This window comes from Balaenoptera ricei, chromosome 10 (assembly GCF_028023285.1).
Source record: "Balaenoptera ricei isolate mBalRic1 chromosome 10, mBalRic1.hap2, whole genome shotgun sequence".
NCBI classification, from domain to species: Eukaryota; Metazoa; Chordata; class Mammalia; order Artiodactyla; family Balaenopteridae; genus Balaenoptera; species Balaenoptera ricei.
Window position 1 is genome coordinate 47,654,784 of NC_082648.1, and position 17,797 is coordinate 47,672,580.

Below are 17,797 nucleotides of genomic sequence, written 5' to 3' on the forward strand. Positions count from 1 at the left end.
CTGCCAGAGATGGGGGTTAGGGAGGGAGGACGTCTTCTCAGTGTGGCTCCCCTCAGACTCCATCCCTCCCTGCTCAGAGCCCTGACATACTTTCCTTCTGCTCCGTCCCAGCCCCGAGCTCACTCTGCCCTGCTGTCTTCCCAGGATGCTGTGGCTCCTGAGGGGCCATCTCGCCCCTCCCTGGCACCCCAGTGCCTAGTGCAGTGCCTGGCACAGAGCTGGTTTCCAGTGCACGACAGCCGAAGAGAAATGGGATTGACAGAGACCAAGGAAGAGGCGATGAAGGGCTGGGAGACTGGTCGGGGGTGAAGGAGGGGGGTACTTTTCTTCCGTAGAGGGCATGGTGACGGGATTGGGAGGAACAACTCCTGAGAACCTCTCAGTGAGAATGGGGAGACTGGTGTGCACTGGTTGGTTAAAAGCTTAGAGTCAGCTCAACTGGTATGAGTCCTGATTTTGTCACTTGCCTGCTGTGTGAAGCCACCTTCTTTGAGGCTTGGTTTCCTCATCTAGGAAATGGTGGTATTAGTAGTACCTACTTTGTCATATTGTGGAGAGGATTAAATGAGATGATACATGGAAAGAACTAGTGTACCACATTTCCTGGCACATACTGAGGTAACAATGAGGGTTAGTGTTACCATCTTTAATTCACCCTCGGAGAATGAGGTAAGAGAATGGGGCAGGAGCAGAGGGAAGCTGGTGGGGGTGAAGGGTTAGGGCAAAGAGGTCCTGGATATAGGACCTTAACAGGTCGGCTGGGCTGAAACCAGCTCCTACAGGTCACCCCAGCCATCCCCCTGCCTCAGCTCTCCAGCTCTGTCATCCTGAGCAATCTTAGGTGCTTCTTACCTCTGGGGGCATCTGCTGAAAGTCTAACCAGCAAGGGAGGCTGTGTCTTTAGAGAATGCAGGTGGAGGCAGTGCTCCTCTGCTGATGCCATCTCCAAGCCACCACTGTGCCAAGGGCACCCCAGACACACATCCCATCTGGGGACCTGGTGGTTAGGAGTTGGAGATGGGCAGGATGATGGGTCCCAGGGACCAAAAGTGTCCCAGAGGGCGAAGGAGCAGAGAGGTTAGAAAAGACCAGCTCTGGACCTCTGGCGAGATAGGGAGGAAGATAAAGAGAAAACACGTCAATGGCCTAAATGCCCCATCGCTCTCAGTCAGCAAAGTGGGGTTGCTGGTGTCTGACCAGAGTAACAGAGAACAGCAAGGGCTTTGACCCTGAGGACTGGGGGAGGGCACACCGAACAGGCAGTCTTCGGGACTGAGTGGGGGGCAATTAAATGTGCTCCCTGCAGCCTTCCCCTCCCGCCGTCGCAGGTACGCAGTTTTCCGGGAGTGAACCCCAGCCACGTGCCCCAACACATGGACTGTGGGTCAGAGTCTGGGCCAGATGGAGACTGATGCTGGGGGAGGAGGAGGAGCCCTAGAGGGCTTTAAGGCCATAGAGTTGGCCTCCATCCCTCATTCACACCCCTGTTCTCTTCCCTTGCCCCCAGTCCCTAAGACTTGCAGCCCCAAGCAGTTTGCCTGCAGAGACCAGATCACCTGTATCTCAAAGGGCTGGCGCTGTGATGGTGAGAGGGACTGCCCCGATGGATCTGATGAGGCTCCCGAGATTTGTAAGTGCCTTTTCTGGATCCCTCCCCCACACCACCGATTTATGCCTTTTCCTTTTGGCCCAGGCAGTTTGGGATGAGGACAGTTGAGCTCTAGCCTGGTGTGGACCTTGCTCTATGATTGTTTGTACATGACACAGCTAAAACTGTCCTCTCCCCCTCTTCAAAGAGCCTGGCATGGTGCTTGGTGTGCTCAGAAATGAGCTCCCTCAGCTGCTATACTCCCAAGCCAGCCAGAGATTGTGTTCTCTGGGCTGACAGCTTTGCTGGAAGGAGAGGGCCCAGGCTCCCCTCCTTTCTGGCTCATCCCTCTTCTTCCCACCTCTGAACCTCCTGATCCTTAATGAGTGCCCCCAGGTCTTGCTGGGTCCCCTTCCTGTCCTCAGGCTCCCAGGCCAAAGGCCACTGGCTCTTGCTCAGTCTCTGTACCAGAAGCCCCACCCCTGCACACTTCCCGCCCTCCCCCTCTCCCCCTGCCCTCCGTAAGTGGTGTAATCAGAGGCAGCTGTTTAAACTGGGAGAAAGGTCCCCACCCAGGCTTTACCCTGCCAGTGGGGGGGAGTGGAGGACTTTCTGGCGGGACCCTAGAGTCCTGGGCAGCTGGCAGAGTCTCTCCCCTGCTGGGCTAATCTGGGCTGGGGTCTAGGGGACCCTGCATTCCTAGGTCTGTCTCCGTTCTCTCTCCGGCTTTATCCTGTCCCAGCCCCATCTCCACACCCTCACCCATAATTATTAGGGGTAATTTTAGGGCCAGAAAGGGAGCCACCAGTTCTCTCTGCCTCACCCCCATACCCTGCCCTGGAGGTGTGGGAGCCAGGGATATTCTGCAAGTGTTTGTATTGGGGGGGTGGCTCAGCCTGGAGCATCTTCTTGTCTGATGCCGTCTTTATGCCCCACATTTCTGACCCCAATGCTTGGCGTTAGGGATAAAGAAAGCCATGTGGAAGGTCCAGATCTGGCTCTTTTTATCCATCCTCCCTTTAATTTGATGTAAACCCCACCTTATACACATCCCCACACTGTCCCCACTCATGCACACTCCTGGACCCGTCACACCCACACTCAGCCCCTCCCGGGCACTGACTCACTCCCCTCCACCCTCCCCGACATACACAGACAGAGGCAGATGCTGGCACAGACACGCTCTCACAGCAACGCAGAGTCAACACTCTGAAATGGGGATGCAGAGACACAACCTGCACTCAGACAGATGCTCCCAGACACTCACACACAAACCCAGACTCGCTCCCAAAAGGACATGGAAATGCACATACTGAGGCCAGAAGCACCAGCACACGTGGAGATTCACAGATTCACCCTCACTCCACACCATTCTGCTCCACGGTACACACCTCCCTCACCTGTGCACGCGGACTCCTACCAGGCACAGGCGGACAGGTGCACTCACATACAGACACTCTCTCACACCTTGTCCAGGCTTGGGAGCCAATGGGCAGTGGTCTGTCTACCAGCCCACAGGTTCAGCCAGCGCCCTAGGTCACCTGGCCTCCTTAGAATCCCCTCAGGAGCTCTACCCTGCCCTCCCCCCAGCCTATCTTCTTGGGCAACAAAGGAAGTACCAAGACATCATCAGTGGGCCACAGCCTTTGACCGTTTCCAAAGCCTTGCATCAGGCAAGCTGCTCTGGGGCTGGGGGTCTATAACAGTGCATCCAATAGAAATATAATGCAAACCATGTACACAATTTCGAAATTTTCTAGTTGCCACATTCAAAAAGGTAAAAATAATCAGGTGAAATTAATTTCAATTTTATTTTACCCAGTGTATCCAAACTATTATCATTTCAGTATATTATTTGTTTAAGAGTATTAATGAGATCTTTTGCATTCTTTTTTGTGGCTGTGGTATTAAGTCTTCAAAAGCCAGTGTGCATTTTATTTTATTTATTCATTCATTTGTTTGTTTGTTTTCGGCCATGCCATGTGGCTTGCGGGATGTTAGTTCCCTGACCAGGGATTGAATCCAGGGCCACGGTAGTGAAAGCACCGAGCCCTAACCACTTGGCCACCAGGGAACTCCCATTGTTTTTTGTTTGTTATTGCCAGTGTGCATTTTATACTTACAGTTGGAACTAGTCACATTTCAAGTGCTCAGTAGCCACGTATGATGCTGCATATTGAGAAGTGCAGTTCTAGAAGACTTGGTCCAGCTCTCAGCCCCAGGCTCTGTGACCTGGGGAGCTATGGGAAGGAGGTGTACTTTGTCTCCTGAGTGTAGAATGTGAGGCATTGGGGTCCACAGCATGGGGCATTTGGGGAGTGGACTCTTTGCTAAAACCTAGTTCTCCCCTCCACCTGGCGGCTCCCAGGTGTGTAGCTGCTATTGGGAATGGCAGAGGAGAGCTCGAGGTTGAAGAGTCTATCCAGGCCCTAGGCCTCCTGAGATCTAAAAAGTGCAGGTGCCTGAAACCCCAGTCCCAGTTCCCCACTCCCTCCCCCAGTGAACAACTAGGCAGACAGCCTCTGTAGCCAGCGCCGTCATGCTGGCCTTTCCATCTGCCCCCAGGTCCACAGAGTAAGACCCAGCGATGTCAGCCGAACGAACACAATTGCCTGGGCACCGAGCTGTGTATTCTCATGTCCCGCCTCTGCAACGGGGTCCAGGACTGCACAGATGGGTCGGACGAGGGGCCCCACTGCCGAGGTAAGGGCTCTTCCACCTCTCCTGTCCCAGGTGGATGCAGTGAGTTCTCAGGTGGGCACCTGACAGGTTTGGAGGCCTGCCATCCAAGGACTGTCCTTGCACCTTTGGGGAGGATGAGGCCTTGTCCTGCTCCCCGGGCACTTCTCTGTGTGTTCTTGGACATGTCACTACATGTCACTCTCCAGTCCCCAGTTTCCCACCTGTGAAATGAGAGCTTTATACTAGATCAGCGTTTTTGTACTTTTTATTTTTGTAAATAGCGGGGTCTTTTCTTCAAATGGTTTCTTACATGAGTAGGAAAAGAGAAGAGCAGATGCTGTGATTGAAGCTGGGGTGGGGGGGGTTCTGGAGCTTTGTCCCCCTGCCTCCCCTGCCAGGGCCCCCAAGGGCGTCCCCTGGGAAGTGCAGATCTTTGAGGCTCTCTGAAGTTGCTTGATGGGAAAGTCACCCAGGCTGAAGAGGGAACTGTAGGATGATAGGTCAGACTTCCTTCCCTGACCTGCAGGCAGCTCAGGTCACCAGCTCTGCAGTTCTTCCCCTGGAGGTCCCCATGACCCAGGGAGAGTCTGGATCGCACGTGAGCAATGGGAGAGATTCTTTGGGGGCAGGGGGGACAGGCAGGGCCTCAGGCCTGTGAGTCAGGGAATGGGGACTTCTCCTACTGCCCTCAAGGTCTGGGCCTGGAGCAGAAGGCTTTGTGAGGCCCTAGGCAAGCCCCTGGGTGTGGGGCAATCTTCCCTGGGGGGGTGGGGACCGTGTCCTGTGCCTGTAACGCGTGTCAGAAAACATCTGCCTGTGGGAAGAGACACATCTGGATCCTGTTCACTGAGGGCAGGGAGTGTGGAGCAAGGGAGTTTGTGGAAGATTTTTATCCTTTCCTTTGGTTGATTCTGCATGTTTTCGTCTGAAGCTCCTGGAATGGGATGCAGAGTGTGGGCCTAGGGGCTGACTTCAATTACCACGCACGTCCCATCTTATCGGATGGCGCGTGTTCAAGTTTGCTTGCTTTTGTATACCTGGTCAGTATCAAAAACAACCAAGAACCTCAAAAACCTAGGGTTTGAACTTCCTTCTCTGATATTACAGAAGTTGGACCTCATCATCCTCCCACCCCATATCCAGAAGAGAAACTCTTTTCCAGATTTTCCAGAACAAACACTATTTCCCCCCTGTGTTGGGGGAGGCTGGACAGGGCAGCATATTCGGGCTCTCAGGCAGAGATGGGGAGGAGAGGGAATAACCGGGGCCTGGCCCCCGATCCCAGCTCCTCCTGGCAGGCTTAGTGCCTCTAAACGTCTTAGCATCTCAGGCAGTGCTCTCTCCTAGGTGGGAGGCGGGGAGCAGGGGTGTGAGGCAGCTGGACAAAGGGGTCTTTGTGGCCAGGCCGCCTGGCCCCATGCAAGGCCATTAATTGGGTCGCTGGTCTGGGGGGGCAGCTGCTCTCCCACCTCTTCCCCCTCCTGTCTCATTCCCTTCTGTCTCCCCTGTGGAAGTGGGTCAGTGGCAGGAGGAAGGTTAGAGAAGGATCCCAGGGGAGCCAGTTTTGCTCCTCCTCCTCCTATCCTCTACCTGGACCTTGGGCCTTCTCTCTGAGGCCTCTAGAGCTCAAGGGATGGGTTGCAGGGGTGCTTCTAGACAAGAGCTGGGGTGCTGCACAGAAAGACTCGATTCCATGCCAGCTCTTCACCCTCAGCCCCAAAGCCAACATTGCAGTCCTCGGGCAGTGCAGGCAAGAGGTATGTGAAGGGGATGAGAATCACTGTCCCCACTTCCCGTTGACCCCAACAAACTAGCAGAACCCCTCTCCATGCGGACAGAGGGAGTCCAGGGCAGCCAGAGCAGGGAGATGTGGGTTCTAAATCATAATTGGCTGTGTGACCTTGGACCTGCCTTATACCCACCCTTGGTCTCAGTTTCCTCACTGGCACTATATTTTTTAGAGTCGATGCTTCGTAAGCCCCTTCATCTCTGACACTGCAGGCAGCAGAAGTGGTTTCTGAAGGGTTGGGGGAAGGTTGAAGTCTGGGTACAGCTGCCGGGTCTGGAGGCCTGAGTACGTGTCGCCTGCTCCCACACAGAACAGCGAGGACAGTGCTCTCATCTGGGCTGCCAGCACCACTGTGTCCCTACACTCAGCGGGCCCACCTGCTACTGCAACAACAGCTTTCAACTTCAGGCAGACGGCAGGACCTGCAAAGGTAAGTGTGCCCGCCCGCGCGTGCTGGGGGTGAGGGGTAGTGGGCCGCACAAGACAGGAGGTGGGGTGACAGGCCTTAGAGCCTCAGGGCATGACTGTGGGCCCTAACCACTTGCTTCCACCAGACTTCTTAAAAGTCACCTTAAAAATTATATAAGTCAGGGACTTCCCTGATGGTCCAGTGGTTAAGACTCCACGCTTCCACTGCAGGGGGCGTGCATTCGATCCCTGGTCAGGGAACTGAGATCCCACATGCCGCGCAGCGCAGCCAAAAAAAAAATTATATAGGTCATATGTGAGTTTTCTTGTAAAAAAAAAAAAATTAAAGCATTATAGATAAAACCAAAGTCCCCTTTGACAAATCCTCTTCAGTTCTGGTCCCTTTCCCATCTCTCTGGAGGTCAACTCTGTTACCAGTTTGCTACTTCTCTGTCCAGGCCTTTTTCTGTCCAGGCCTTTTTCTGTCCATGTATACATGTACTCATGGAGAATCTAACTGAAAGTACTGTTTATGTGCATGTGATTTTTTTTTTACATAAATATCATACTGTACATATTTTTTTTCAATTTTTTCACCCAGTATGTTCTAGAGATTTTTCCATGTTTATATGTAGAGATCTACCTCATTCTTTTAAAAACCACTGTGATGTATGACTATTACCACAGTTTACTTGGCCATCTCCCTTTTGACGCGTAAGCTGTTCCCAGTTTCTTCTGTTACACACAATGCAAACTTTTCTGTTTTAAATTTACCTCCCTGGGGTCTTTGCACAAATGCCACCTTCTCAGTGAGGCCATCCCTACTGCCCTAAAATCCCACCCCCAGCGCCTGCATTCTCTGTCCCCTTTCTCTGCTTAATATTTTTCCATAGCACCAGCCACTTTCCATTGCACTAGCTCCTCTAACATGCCATTTACCTTTTTGTCTTATTATCGTAGTAACAGTATTTCATTTATTATCATAATTTAAGTTTTATGAGGGCATCAGTTTGAATCTGTTTTATTCACTGATGTATCCCCTTAGCCTAGAACAGTACCTGACACATAGTAGGTACTCAAGAAATCTTTTCTGAACGAATGGATAATATGCACGTGTGTGGATATTTCTCCAGGGTAGATTCCAAGTCTGGACTCTCTAGGTGATAAAGTTTCCACATTTCTTATTGTAATAGATTCTGCCAAACTGTCCTCCGAAGTAGCCATAGGGATGGACACATCCCTGGTGGTGTCTGAGGGCACTCCCTTCCCTGCCCTTGGCACGCTGGAAATGACCACACTCTCGCCTTTTCCCGGCAGACTTTGACGAGTGCTCGGTTTATGGCACCTGCAGCCAGCTGTGCACCAACACAGATGGTTCCTTCACATGTGGCTGTGTGGAAGGGTACCTGCTGCAGCCAGACAACCGCTCCTGCAAGGCCAAGAACGGTAGGTGGGGTCACCCGTGGCCATACAGCTGGGCGCCCTCAGTGTTGTTCCCTGATGAGGAGTGGCCGGAGAGGTCCCACGGCCACTTGCTGCATTGACCCTTCTCTCCTCCGTCTACAGAGCCGGTAGACCGGCCCCCTGTGCTGCTGATTGCCAACTCACAGAACATCCTGGCTACATACCTGAGTGGGGCCCAGGTCTCTACCATCACACCCACTAGCACACGGCAGACCACAGCCATGGACTTCAGCTACGCCAACGAGACGGTGTGCTGGGTGCACGTTGGGGACAGTGCTGCCCAGACACAGCTCAAGTGTGCCCGCATGCCGGGCCTGAAGGGCTTCGTGGATGAGCACACCATCAACATCTCCCTCAGCCTGCACCGTGAGTCACCTGCTCCAGCTTGGAGGGCAGGGAAGGGCAGGGGAGATGGGCAAGACACAGCCTGTCTGGGACAGAGTCAGAGGGATATTCGGGATGACCCCTGTCTGGGGCAGGAGCCTAAACAAAAGCCCCTGACGGAGGCCGAGGCAGGGGGTTGCACATGATGACACTTGTTTGGAGCCGGGGCAGAGTTATGGCTGTGCTTCCTCCCCTCTCTCTGAGCTGAATCTCTGATGGCTCCTGCATTTCTGGCTCAGGGCAGAGAAGGACCTCCCAGGAGAAGTGCCCGATGGGGGCAATAACTGGTCAACCTCCGGGGACCAGGGGCTGTCCCTTTTCAGAGAGAGGAGTGTTGATTAGTCCACAGAGGGGCTTTCCCACACAGCAAGAGCCAGAGCAAGGGAAAGAAGAGGCCTGGAGCCAGAGGAGCCTTGCTAAGTTGTGGCTGAGGGCAAAGGAGCCGTGGCCAGGCTGGATCCATCTCCTCTTCCATCATTTCTCTTGGGGGCATCTCCAGAATGGACTCCCTGCTGCAGCATGGCTGTAGGGGTCCTGAGGCTGTTTCTAGGGGGCTTTGTGGCAGGAATGAGCCCAGAGGAGGAGTCGTGAGCGCTGGGGCCATGTGAGCGTTCTCAGATATCCTGGATGTTCCCCTTCGGGGCTCCCTCCCAGGCCATACTTCGCTGTCTCAGAGGTGGAAGATGGGCTGTCACTGGGGATGGGGCCAGGGCATAGATCCACTGCCTGGAGCCGTCCTGCTCATCTCAGATGCTGCTACATAAACAAACAAAACATCTGGCATCATCACATTTCCAGGAAATGCACCACAGGGCTGAGGGGGGAGGTCTGGCCTATGGTTGATCTCACCCCCCCAGGAGAGAGGGTAACTTGATCTGTGACCTTGAGTAAACCAGAACTCCCTGTCTCTGCTTTGATTTCCTTATCTGCATAATGGGTTTGAGCTTGTCTGGCGAGATCAGATAAATTGCAGAGAAAGCCAGAAGTAACTAGAGGCCAGTGCACACAAGGTTTAGGATGGTAAACCTGGGTCCTGTCTAGAAGATCTTGAAGTTCCTTCTCTGGGTCCCCATGTGATGATCCCCACAGAAGACCAAAATCCCAGGAGGACACAAGGGCTTAGTTTTTGAGGAAGCAGGGGTTCCTCCAAGAGCCCTCACCCTCTTGCAGCCTCATTGTGTGGTCCACACCTCAGCTGCAGCCCTTCCACAGCATCCCAATAGCTGTTGGTGACCAAGGCTCACCTGTGATAGACCTGTCCTCCTTGGAGTGCTGGGCTGGGGGCTGCTACACCTGGTTGGCTGAGCTCTTGAGGGGTGGGCAGTCGTGGTAGGTAGGGTAGTATTAGGGTGAGACCCCATGAGACCGCTGCCTTCTCCCTGTTCCTTGTCGACGGTCCCACCCAACAGGCCTGTCTGGGCAAACAGCTCCAGCAGTTCCCTCCCTGGCCCTGCCTCAGGGCAGCCAATGGGCTGATGAGCTTGTGGGTAGGTGGCTGGCGGGGGTGCCCTGATGGGAACCTTTTTTGCTCTGGCCTGGCCCCTCTCCTGCCTTCCTCCCCAGGAGAAGCAGGAAATAACCTCAGGTGGGTACCCCTCCCTTGGCAAACAGAGCCTTGCCTTCAAAGTTTGCTAGATTCGTTGGGCCCCTCTGGGGCAGAGTCCAGGAGGCCAGAAGAGACCGGAAGTTTCTGGGGAGAAATGCTGCTGGGGCAAATGAATGGGTTCCTCTTGCCCCAGCCTCTGTCCCTTCCTCCTGCCCTACCCCCACCCCATGCCCCATGCCGCCTGAATGTCTGGCTGTCACCCTGAGGATGGTTGTTTTGCTCTCATCCCAATGTCTGGCTGTCACCCTGAGGATGGTTGTTTTGCTCTCATCCCACAAACTAATTATGGACCCTGAGCTGAGGATGTCGGAAGTGTCTCTCCCCAGCACCCTCCCCCCGCCCCCAGTTCATCCCCCTTCCCAGGAGAGGCAGATGGCCTGCCCTGGTGTGCAGCGTGGATGGTCCCAGGCACTCACCTGTGCAGTGGGTTGCCGGCCTGTAATTAGCTCCCCCAGGGGCAGGAAGAAGAAAGGCTGCTGCTTTCTCCTGCTTTCTCTCTGCCCTCTGGGGGAGCCCTCCCTGCAATCATGCCATTCTTGGCTGACCGTGACCTCCGTCGGACCCCTGGCCTGAGCCCCATGCAGGGGGGAGGAGTCTGACAAGGGTGAGGTGCTGGAGCCCAGAGCCCAGAGGCTGAGAAGCCCGCCTGCTGGTGTGGGAAGAAGGGGGAGCCTGCCCTGGAGAAAACTCTGGAAACAGAAATAGAATAGAAAGAAGGAAGGAGGCCAGGAAGTGAGCCCTGTTTCACATGGGTCCTCGGGCGTTTGTGAGCCAGGCCTGCTCAGTCCTGAGCCCTCGGAGGGCCCCTCCCAGGCCCCACAGTGGTTGGTGTGGCTTCATGACTGGCTCTGTGGAATAGGCTTAGGGCCGAGGTCCGGCCTTTTCCTGTCTGAGCCCAGCTCCTTCCCTCCGTTTCTACTCAAGAGTGGGGAGAGACCCACTGACCGCATCCTCACTCGTTCTGACAGATGTGTGTGCGTGTGTGTGCGTGCGTGCCTGCGTGTGTGTGTGTGTGTGTGTGTGTTTTCATCCCTTAACAGGCTGGGCTGCCAGCCCTTCCTCCCCCAGCCTGTGTCTTGCATTGGCCTGGGTTGGGGGGTGGGTCTTAGGAATCAGTCCTCATCTCTTCTCCTCCCTCCTGGGATGTAATTCCACGGTCCATCCTCCCCTCTGCCGCTGCCCCAGCAGGACGGGGAGGTCTCTGAGGACTCTGATCCCATGACTAGAGAACACGATGGGGTGAGCCAGGAGACCCTCAGGGAAGACCGTGGCCCACCCCTCAGGGTTTACTACTGCCTTTCCCAAAGCAGGAATGCCTTGATTTTTAGGTCGTATATGGACTTGCATTTTTTATTGTTATAGTTATGTTTTTATGTAATACCCATTAGGAAACTCCTACAACTAGCATATCAAATCTATGATTTCATAGATTGTTTAGGATGCAGCAAAATAAGAAAAGTGAGTTGATGTAAAGAAATGGTAGGTAAATGGTAGAGCAAGCTGTGCATAAACATGGCAAGCATTTTGAAAGTGACAGACAAAAGACTGAAGTTCTGGAAACCAAGGCCAAGAGGAGTTGACAGGCCTGGCCTGCCCACCCTACCCCCCACCTCTGACCACCCTCTCAAGGAACCTCAGGCCCTGTCCCGTCCCCTGCAGGGCCGCCTCTGGGCAGGACTGGAGGTCAAGTCTGCTTGACCCCAGTCCAGCCCAGCCCTGCATTATCTAGGCTTCACTCCTCTGACTTGTCTTCCCTGAACTTTGAGGATGTTTCTACTGTAGAAAGAACGAGCACAGACTGCAGGAGCGGGGCCCTGGGAAGATGTGTATGTGGTGAGGGGAAGTTCTGAGGTTGCAAATAGAGGCCTTGAAGGACATAAGGTTTGCTGAAGTCACTTCGTTTGGGGCTGTGTATGAGGGAATGCTCTGGAGGGGTCCTCGGGGGTCCTAGGGTTTCCTCCCTGTACCATGCTGCATGGGGAAGGAGGAGATTGGAGGGGAGGCCCAGAAAAGGCCTCCTAGGCTGCAGGCTGCAAGGTTGCGAAATGGGTCCCCAAGTCCAGCTGGCCAGCTTCACTTTTCCCTCCCTCTCGTGTGTGTGTGTGTGTGTGTGTGTGTGTGTGTGTGTGTTTAAAATCACAACAGGAAATCGGGCAGTGATTCGTCTAGAGAAGGGGCAGAGAAAGAGAGAGTATCTCCTCTGAGTCTGATGAACTGGCCTCCCCACTGGAAGGGGAGCCGTGCTCCCACTGAGCTGGGCACCCAAGGCCCTCTCAGCCCCCACCCCAGCCTACAGAACATTTCCAGTGTCACAGATGAAAACTGGCCACCTGCTTCTTTGGCCTTTCCACCCATTGGGTGTCAGAATATTGGGGGGCTCTCGCCAGCCTACTCTTGGCCTTGGGCCCCCCGCATCCTGGTGCTTTTGCTTCCCATTCCCATTCCGAGTTTCCTAATCATTTAATGGCCCTTCTCTCCTCTTCCTGGCCAGGCCAGCCCTGTGTCTCCCGGCACAGCTCCAGCCCAGTCCTCTCCTCCCCCGCTGTCTCCTTGAAGTTGCCTCTCCACCCAGCCTGCTCCCAACAACCCCCTCCCTGTTTTCAAGCCAAAGGAAGTAACTTAAGCAAGAGAGATGTGTTTTAGAGCCCAGCAAGAATTTCTCAATAGTGGGAAGACCCTTGTTCTGATTCTGAATCAGAGTTGCAGAGCCCAAGCATCTCATCCCCGGGACCCAGGACTGAGAGCCTGTGTGGACCTGGGCCAGTCAGGGGAGGGGAGCGGGGCTGGAAGTACAAGCGGGGCAGGAAGGGAGCCCAGGGACAGAGCTGACCCAGTGTGGCTGATCCCCAGACCTGCTGGTGGAACAAGAAGAGCTGAAATCAGGACCCAGCAGGAAACAGGAGTGTGAGGACATGCCATTTAGCAAAACTTCTGCCAGGCCTGCCCCGTGGTCTCCTCCCTACCTGCAAAGGCCCCGGGTTCCCGAGCATCTCCCCCAGCCCTTGGGTGAGATCCCAGAGTGGCTCTGACAAGCAAGAACGTTGCCTGGCAGACGTCTTGTCCCACTGTCTTAGGCATCCTCAGGCCAGAAAAGGAGGATCCTGGCAGTAGAAGGGAAGGAAAAAATTAAGTCCCAGCTCTAGGACAACAGAGTGAGCACTCAGCATTCACCAAATATTTGTTGAATGAATCAGTACGTGTGTGTCAGGCGCTGGGGACAAAAATGAAAGACCTGCCCTGCCCTTACAATATTTGTAATCAGGTAAGCAGGCTGTGATAAAAGGGGCTTATGGAAGCCTGCAATACAGAAATTTTCCTTCTGGGGGCCTGAACTGTCTTGAAGAATAAATAGTAGGTGTCAGCCCCAAACTGCCCACCTGGAGGGCCTACCTTCAGTCAGGAGGCCACAGGGCTGTGGCTGGAGGTACAGATGGAAAAGGTAAGGAAGGATGGGGTTGAGGTGAGGGAGGATCATGCAATGGTATGAACAACAGCTCCCATTTGTGGAGCGTTTATCATGTGCCAGGCCCCGTGCTAAGTGCTGTTAATGCACCATCCCATCCCAGATCAGCAGACTGAGACTCAGAGACATCAAGTGACTTGCCCATAGTTCCACAGTTGGAAGGTGACAGAGCTAGGATTCACACCCAGGCTGTCAGTGTCTGGAGGCTGTCTGGGCCCAGGGCAGAGCAGAGTGATGGGAGAGGCAGGGAAGTTTCCTGGAATAAGGGCAAGAACTCAGTGTGTTCACTGGGGATGTGGTTAAGGTAGAAATGGGATTTTCCTTCCTCGTCCAGAGACCTGGTACCCTATTCTGCAATCTTTAGGTGTGTGGATGTGTTGGGGGATATTTCCTCAAGGCATAGAGACTCTCCTCCTTCCCCAGAATTATTTTAGGAAGAGTGACTAGAATCCTGCGGCTGAAGTTAGGGTCTTCTTAGGAATGGGCTGGGGGCTGTTGTTTTTGGAAAAGCAGCCACCGTTTAGGGAGACACCTCTTGAGTGATGTGAAGTATGGCAATGTCGAGGAAAGCTGGAGTGGTGGTGAGTGCCGAGCGCTGAGCATCAGGGTTGGGGCACAGGGAGGGCTCAGCAGTTACAAACACACAGCCCAGGTCTATTCTGGGACCTGGAACTGAAAGTCCTTTGTGATATCGAAGACAGGCTGTGGTCTATCCTCTGTCTCATTACGCTCCCAGCTTCCTAGCCTCCTTCTCTACCCTGGGATCCCTACCCCTCAGCCTCCAGACCAGCCCCACACTCCTCCCATCACCACACAACATCCCTCCCCTTGGGTTTACAGGATTCTCCTGTCTTCAGGATCTGGGGCCTTTGGCCAGAGAGCCCTTGTGGAGGGTGCTGTGAGGTGGATCAGTCCAGAGAAGGCTGGGCCACGAGGGGCCAGCTGCCCTCTGGGCGTGTGGAGACAGAATGTCAGGTCCTCCAGGCCGAAGCCCAGGACTCCAGTTGCCCCCTCCACGCCCCGGGACAGGGGGCAGTGGCCCAGACACTGCCTGCAGGGAGCCCGGGAGGGAAGGTGCCCTCTCCCAATTTGAGCCCGTCTCACTACACTTGGAATGGGAAGAGTGGCCAAGCTTGTGTGTGTGCGTGTGAGTGTGTGCATGTGTGTGAGTGTATGTGGTGGGGTGGGCAGAGGAGTCTGGACTTTAGAAGAGAGGAAGATAATGTGGTGGAGGGGTTGGATAACAAAGGATTTTTGCTTGCAACTAATAGTCTCCAGCTGCAAAAATACCAAAGGGGAGCCCAGGCCGGGCTGGGGACTCCAGTTCTTGCCAACTCCTCACCGGCCTGCTGAGTGGGGCCCTGTCTGGCCTTTGGGAGGTGGAAGAGGAGACGAGCCAAGGGTAAATACCTGAGAGCGGGACGATCCTCTGCCTTCCTTCCTAGGCCAGGAGGGAGGCTCGAAGGTCGGCCATCCTGAGGCTGGAGGGGAGGATGTGGAACTGCATCTGGGATGGGGGGAGCATCAGATCCCTTCAGGTTTCTTCCTCCTCCCCTCTTGCCGAGGGAAGGGTGGATGGGAGAGCAGGGGAAGGGTGTTGCCAGCCTTGGAGCTGGGCAGTGACTCAGGGAAGCCTCAGGAAGTTGGAGAGAAGGACGCAGCTGCCCCAGATGGTGCTGGGAAAACAGCTTTGAATGATGAGGTTCGTCTACATGCCAGCATCCCCCAGACCCCCACCGTGCCCACCAAGTAAAGGGCACACAGCCCTGTTTGCCTTTCACCCACCCTGCTGGCTGCCTGGGACTGCGGCAGGGTCCACCCACCCCCGCCCCCCTGGCCCCAGCTTGGGACCTTGGTTTCCTCTGGACGTGGTCCAGCAGCGTTCATTTTCATCTGTTTTCTCTGTGGTCACAGTGTGGGGTAGTTTGCTCGCCTAACCCCTGCACTGGGCCCTCTTCCTACCCGGCCTGGGACCCAGGCGCCCAGGCTGCTCTGCCCCCTCTCTTTGACCTTGTCAATAGGGGACAGTACTGGGGCTCAGAGGAGAGAGTTGCTGGGTTTAGGGACACATCAGCAGTCACAGGGGTAACACCTCACCCCTGTGACCTCTTTCTCTAGTCATCTTGGGGTGGGGTTCAACAGGGGGGACCTGAAGAGGAAACTAGTTTGGTGAGAGTCTCAGATTGGCTCTTTCCCTTCCTCCCTCAGCCTAAGTCCTGTGACTGTGAGTCAGTGTCAGGGCCTGGCCAAGTTCCTTGGGAGCCGCGTTCCTGTTCCCTTTGCCCCCCACCCCTACCCACTGTTAGGAAACAGCCCCTGAATCCCTGTGAGGGAGGGGGGAGGATTAGGGAGGGCTGAGCAGAAAAGCCTAGTCATTATACCTGTAGCTGTGTAGGGACTGAATAATCCTTACCAGGTTGAGTGTGGCTAGTGGGGATTTCAGTAAAAAATAAATAAATAAATAAAAAAGTTTCAGCCAAAGACAGGTGGTCCAAAGATTCCTTTTTACCTGCTGAGGAAATTGGTGGAAGTGGAGTGCAAGGCAGGGGTCCCAGGGAGTCATTGTCTTGGAAACTTCCCAGCTTGCAAGAGGTATCACCTCTGATAGCGGTAGTTGGAGGGGGCAGTGGGTGGATGGGAGCCAGTGGGTCCTGGAGAGAAGGAGCTGCACTGCCCCCCGGGAGGCCAGCAGGGGTCCCGTCCCCAGACTTCCTGCCTCCTAGACTTCCTGCTGCCCTTGCCCCACCCCTGATCTCTTAGGCCCTTTTTGCCATAGACTGAGTATGGGCACCTGGTCTCCATCCTCTTCCCCCACTCCCACCCTTCTGAAGCTCCCCCTCTTTCTGAGCCATGCCTCAGTTTACCTTCAGAGTCCTTTGATGGCTCTCCTCCTCTGCACTCTCTCCTCCAGCCCTATATCTTATTCCCTGCTCCTTCCCACCCTCCCGAGGACTGGAAGAAATTGAGAAATAGGGACATTGAAGAAACAGGGGAATGGGAGTGAGTACAGGAAGTTTGACCCATGCCACTGGTTCCAACCTTTTGCCACCATGGACCTTCCCTTTTCCATCTCTGTGGACCCCATATTTGGACATTCTCTTCTCTCAGATTGGATTTATTGATGGATGCCCTGCTTTTCCATTTTTAAAAGTCATGCAGCACGTACGGCTTCCAGTCAGTGCTCCTGGCTAGTGTGATACAACTCGACGTACCATACAAAGATGATGAAAGTCCAGCCGAAAGCAGAGATGTGTGATGTTTTCTTAGCCTGAGTGCTCTTATCTCAAGTAAAAGCAGATTTTAAAAATTCTGGAATGAGCTAGTAGACCTATCCTCACTGCCTTTTGGAACCCCAAGAAGATGGTCCCATTCAAGCAGGGGCTAGAGTTGGGAAACCTGTCAGTCAGCCAACCAGCCAACAATTACCCAGTGCCCCTGTGTGCCCACCCTGAGCTCGGCATGGGGAGCAGGGCTGTGTGGGGGGATACTCAGAGACTTCTCTTTGGAGAGACCCTGTTGGTGAAGGGTGGCCAAGAACACGAGGCAAAATGTGCCACTGCCAGTAACTCCCGTAAGAGCTCAGGGAGGAGAGACAGCCGTGGCATGGGTGGTAAAGGAGGGCACCCCGCAGGAAGTGGGCTTCCCACGGTAGGTTCTGCACCAGCAGAGGATGGGCATGTCTGTGGGAGGACCTCCCCCATAACCCTTTCGTTCACACTCTCCAGACGTTGAACAGATGGCCATCGACTGGCTGACAGGCAACTTCTACTTTGTGGATGACATCGATGATAGGATCTTTGTCTGCAACCGAAACGGGGACACGTGTGTCACTTTGCTAGACCTGGAGCTCTACAACCCCAAGGGCATTGCACTGGACCCTGCCATGGGGTGAGCGGGGCAGGCAGGGGCACTGGCCCTGGAAGGAGGAGGCAGAGGCTGTGGTAGAAGGGAGGGTGCCCAGTGTCCAGACCCCATTTAACATGCCATCTGCTCACAGGAAGGTGTTCTTCACTGACTACGGGCAGATCCCCAAAGTGGAGCGCTGTGATATGGATGGGCAGAACCGCACCAAGCTGGTCGACAGCAAGATTGTGTTTCCCCATGGCATCACGCTGGACCTGGTCAGCCGCCTCGTCTACTGGGCCGATGCCTACCTGGACTACATTGAGGTGGTGGACTACGAGGGCAAGGGCCGGCAGACCATCATCCAGGGCATCCTGGTGAGGAGGAAGTCTCGGCCGGGAAACCCTTCTCTAGGCCTCCTGGGAGGACGGGGGACAGAATGGGAGCGTGGTTGCCCTGAGCCCTCTGGTAGGGAGGGGGTGGGCACGAGCATCCGGGGGAAAGGACAGGATATGGCTTCCACTCGGATGGCCACAGTCATTTTAGAGACCACCGTTTACTTCCCTTTTC

The 17,797-nt window shown here is 54.6% G+C and overlaps 1 protein-coding gene across 2 annotated transcripts in view; it reads left to right on the plus strand.

Moving 5' to 3' along the window:
• Nucleotides 1-17,797, plus strand: part of LRP1 (LDL receptor related protein 1) — a 92,408-nt gene that overhangs the window by 20,052 nt on the left and 54,559 nt on the right. For both annotated transcript variants that reach the window (XM_059936240.1, XM_059936239.1), the window contains exons 2-8: nt 1,508-1,630; nt 4,154-4,291; nt 6,370-6,489; nt 7,785-7,913; nt 8,034-8,297; nt 17,110-17,272; nt 17,382-17,604. In XM_059936240.1, the coding sequence (XP_059792223.1) occupies nt 1,508-1,630; nt 4,154-4,291; nt 6,370-6,489; nt 7,785-7,913; nt 8,034-8,297; nt 17,110-17,272; nt 17,382-17,604 (1,160 nt within the window). The remainder of the gene's footprint in view (nt 1-1,507; nt 1,631-4,153; nt 4,292-6,369; nt 6,490-7,784; nt 7,914-8,033; nt 8,298-17,109; nt 17,273-17,381; nt 17,605-17,797) is intronic.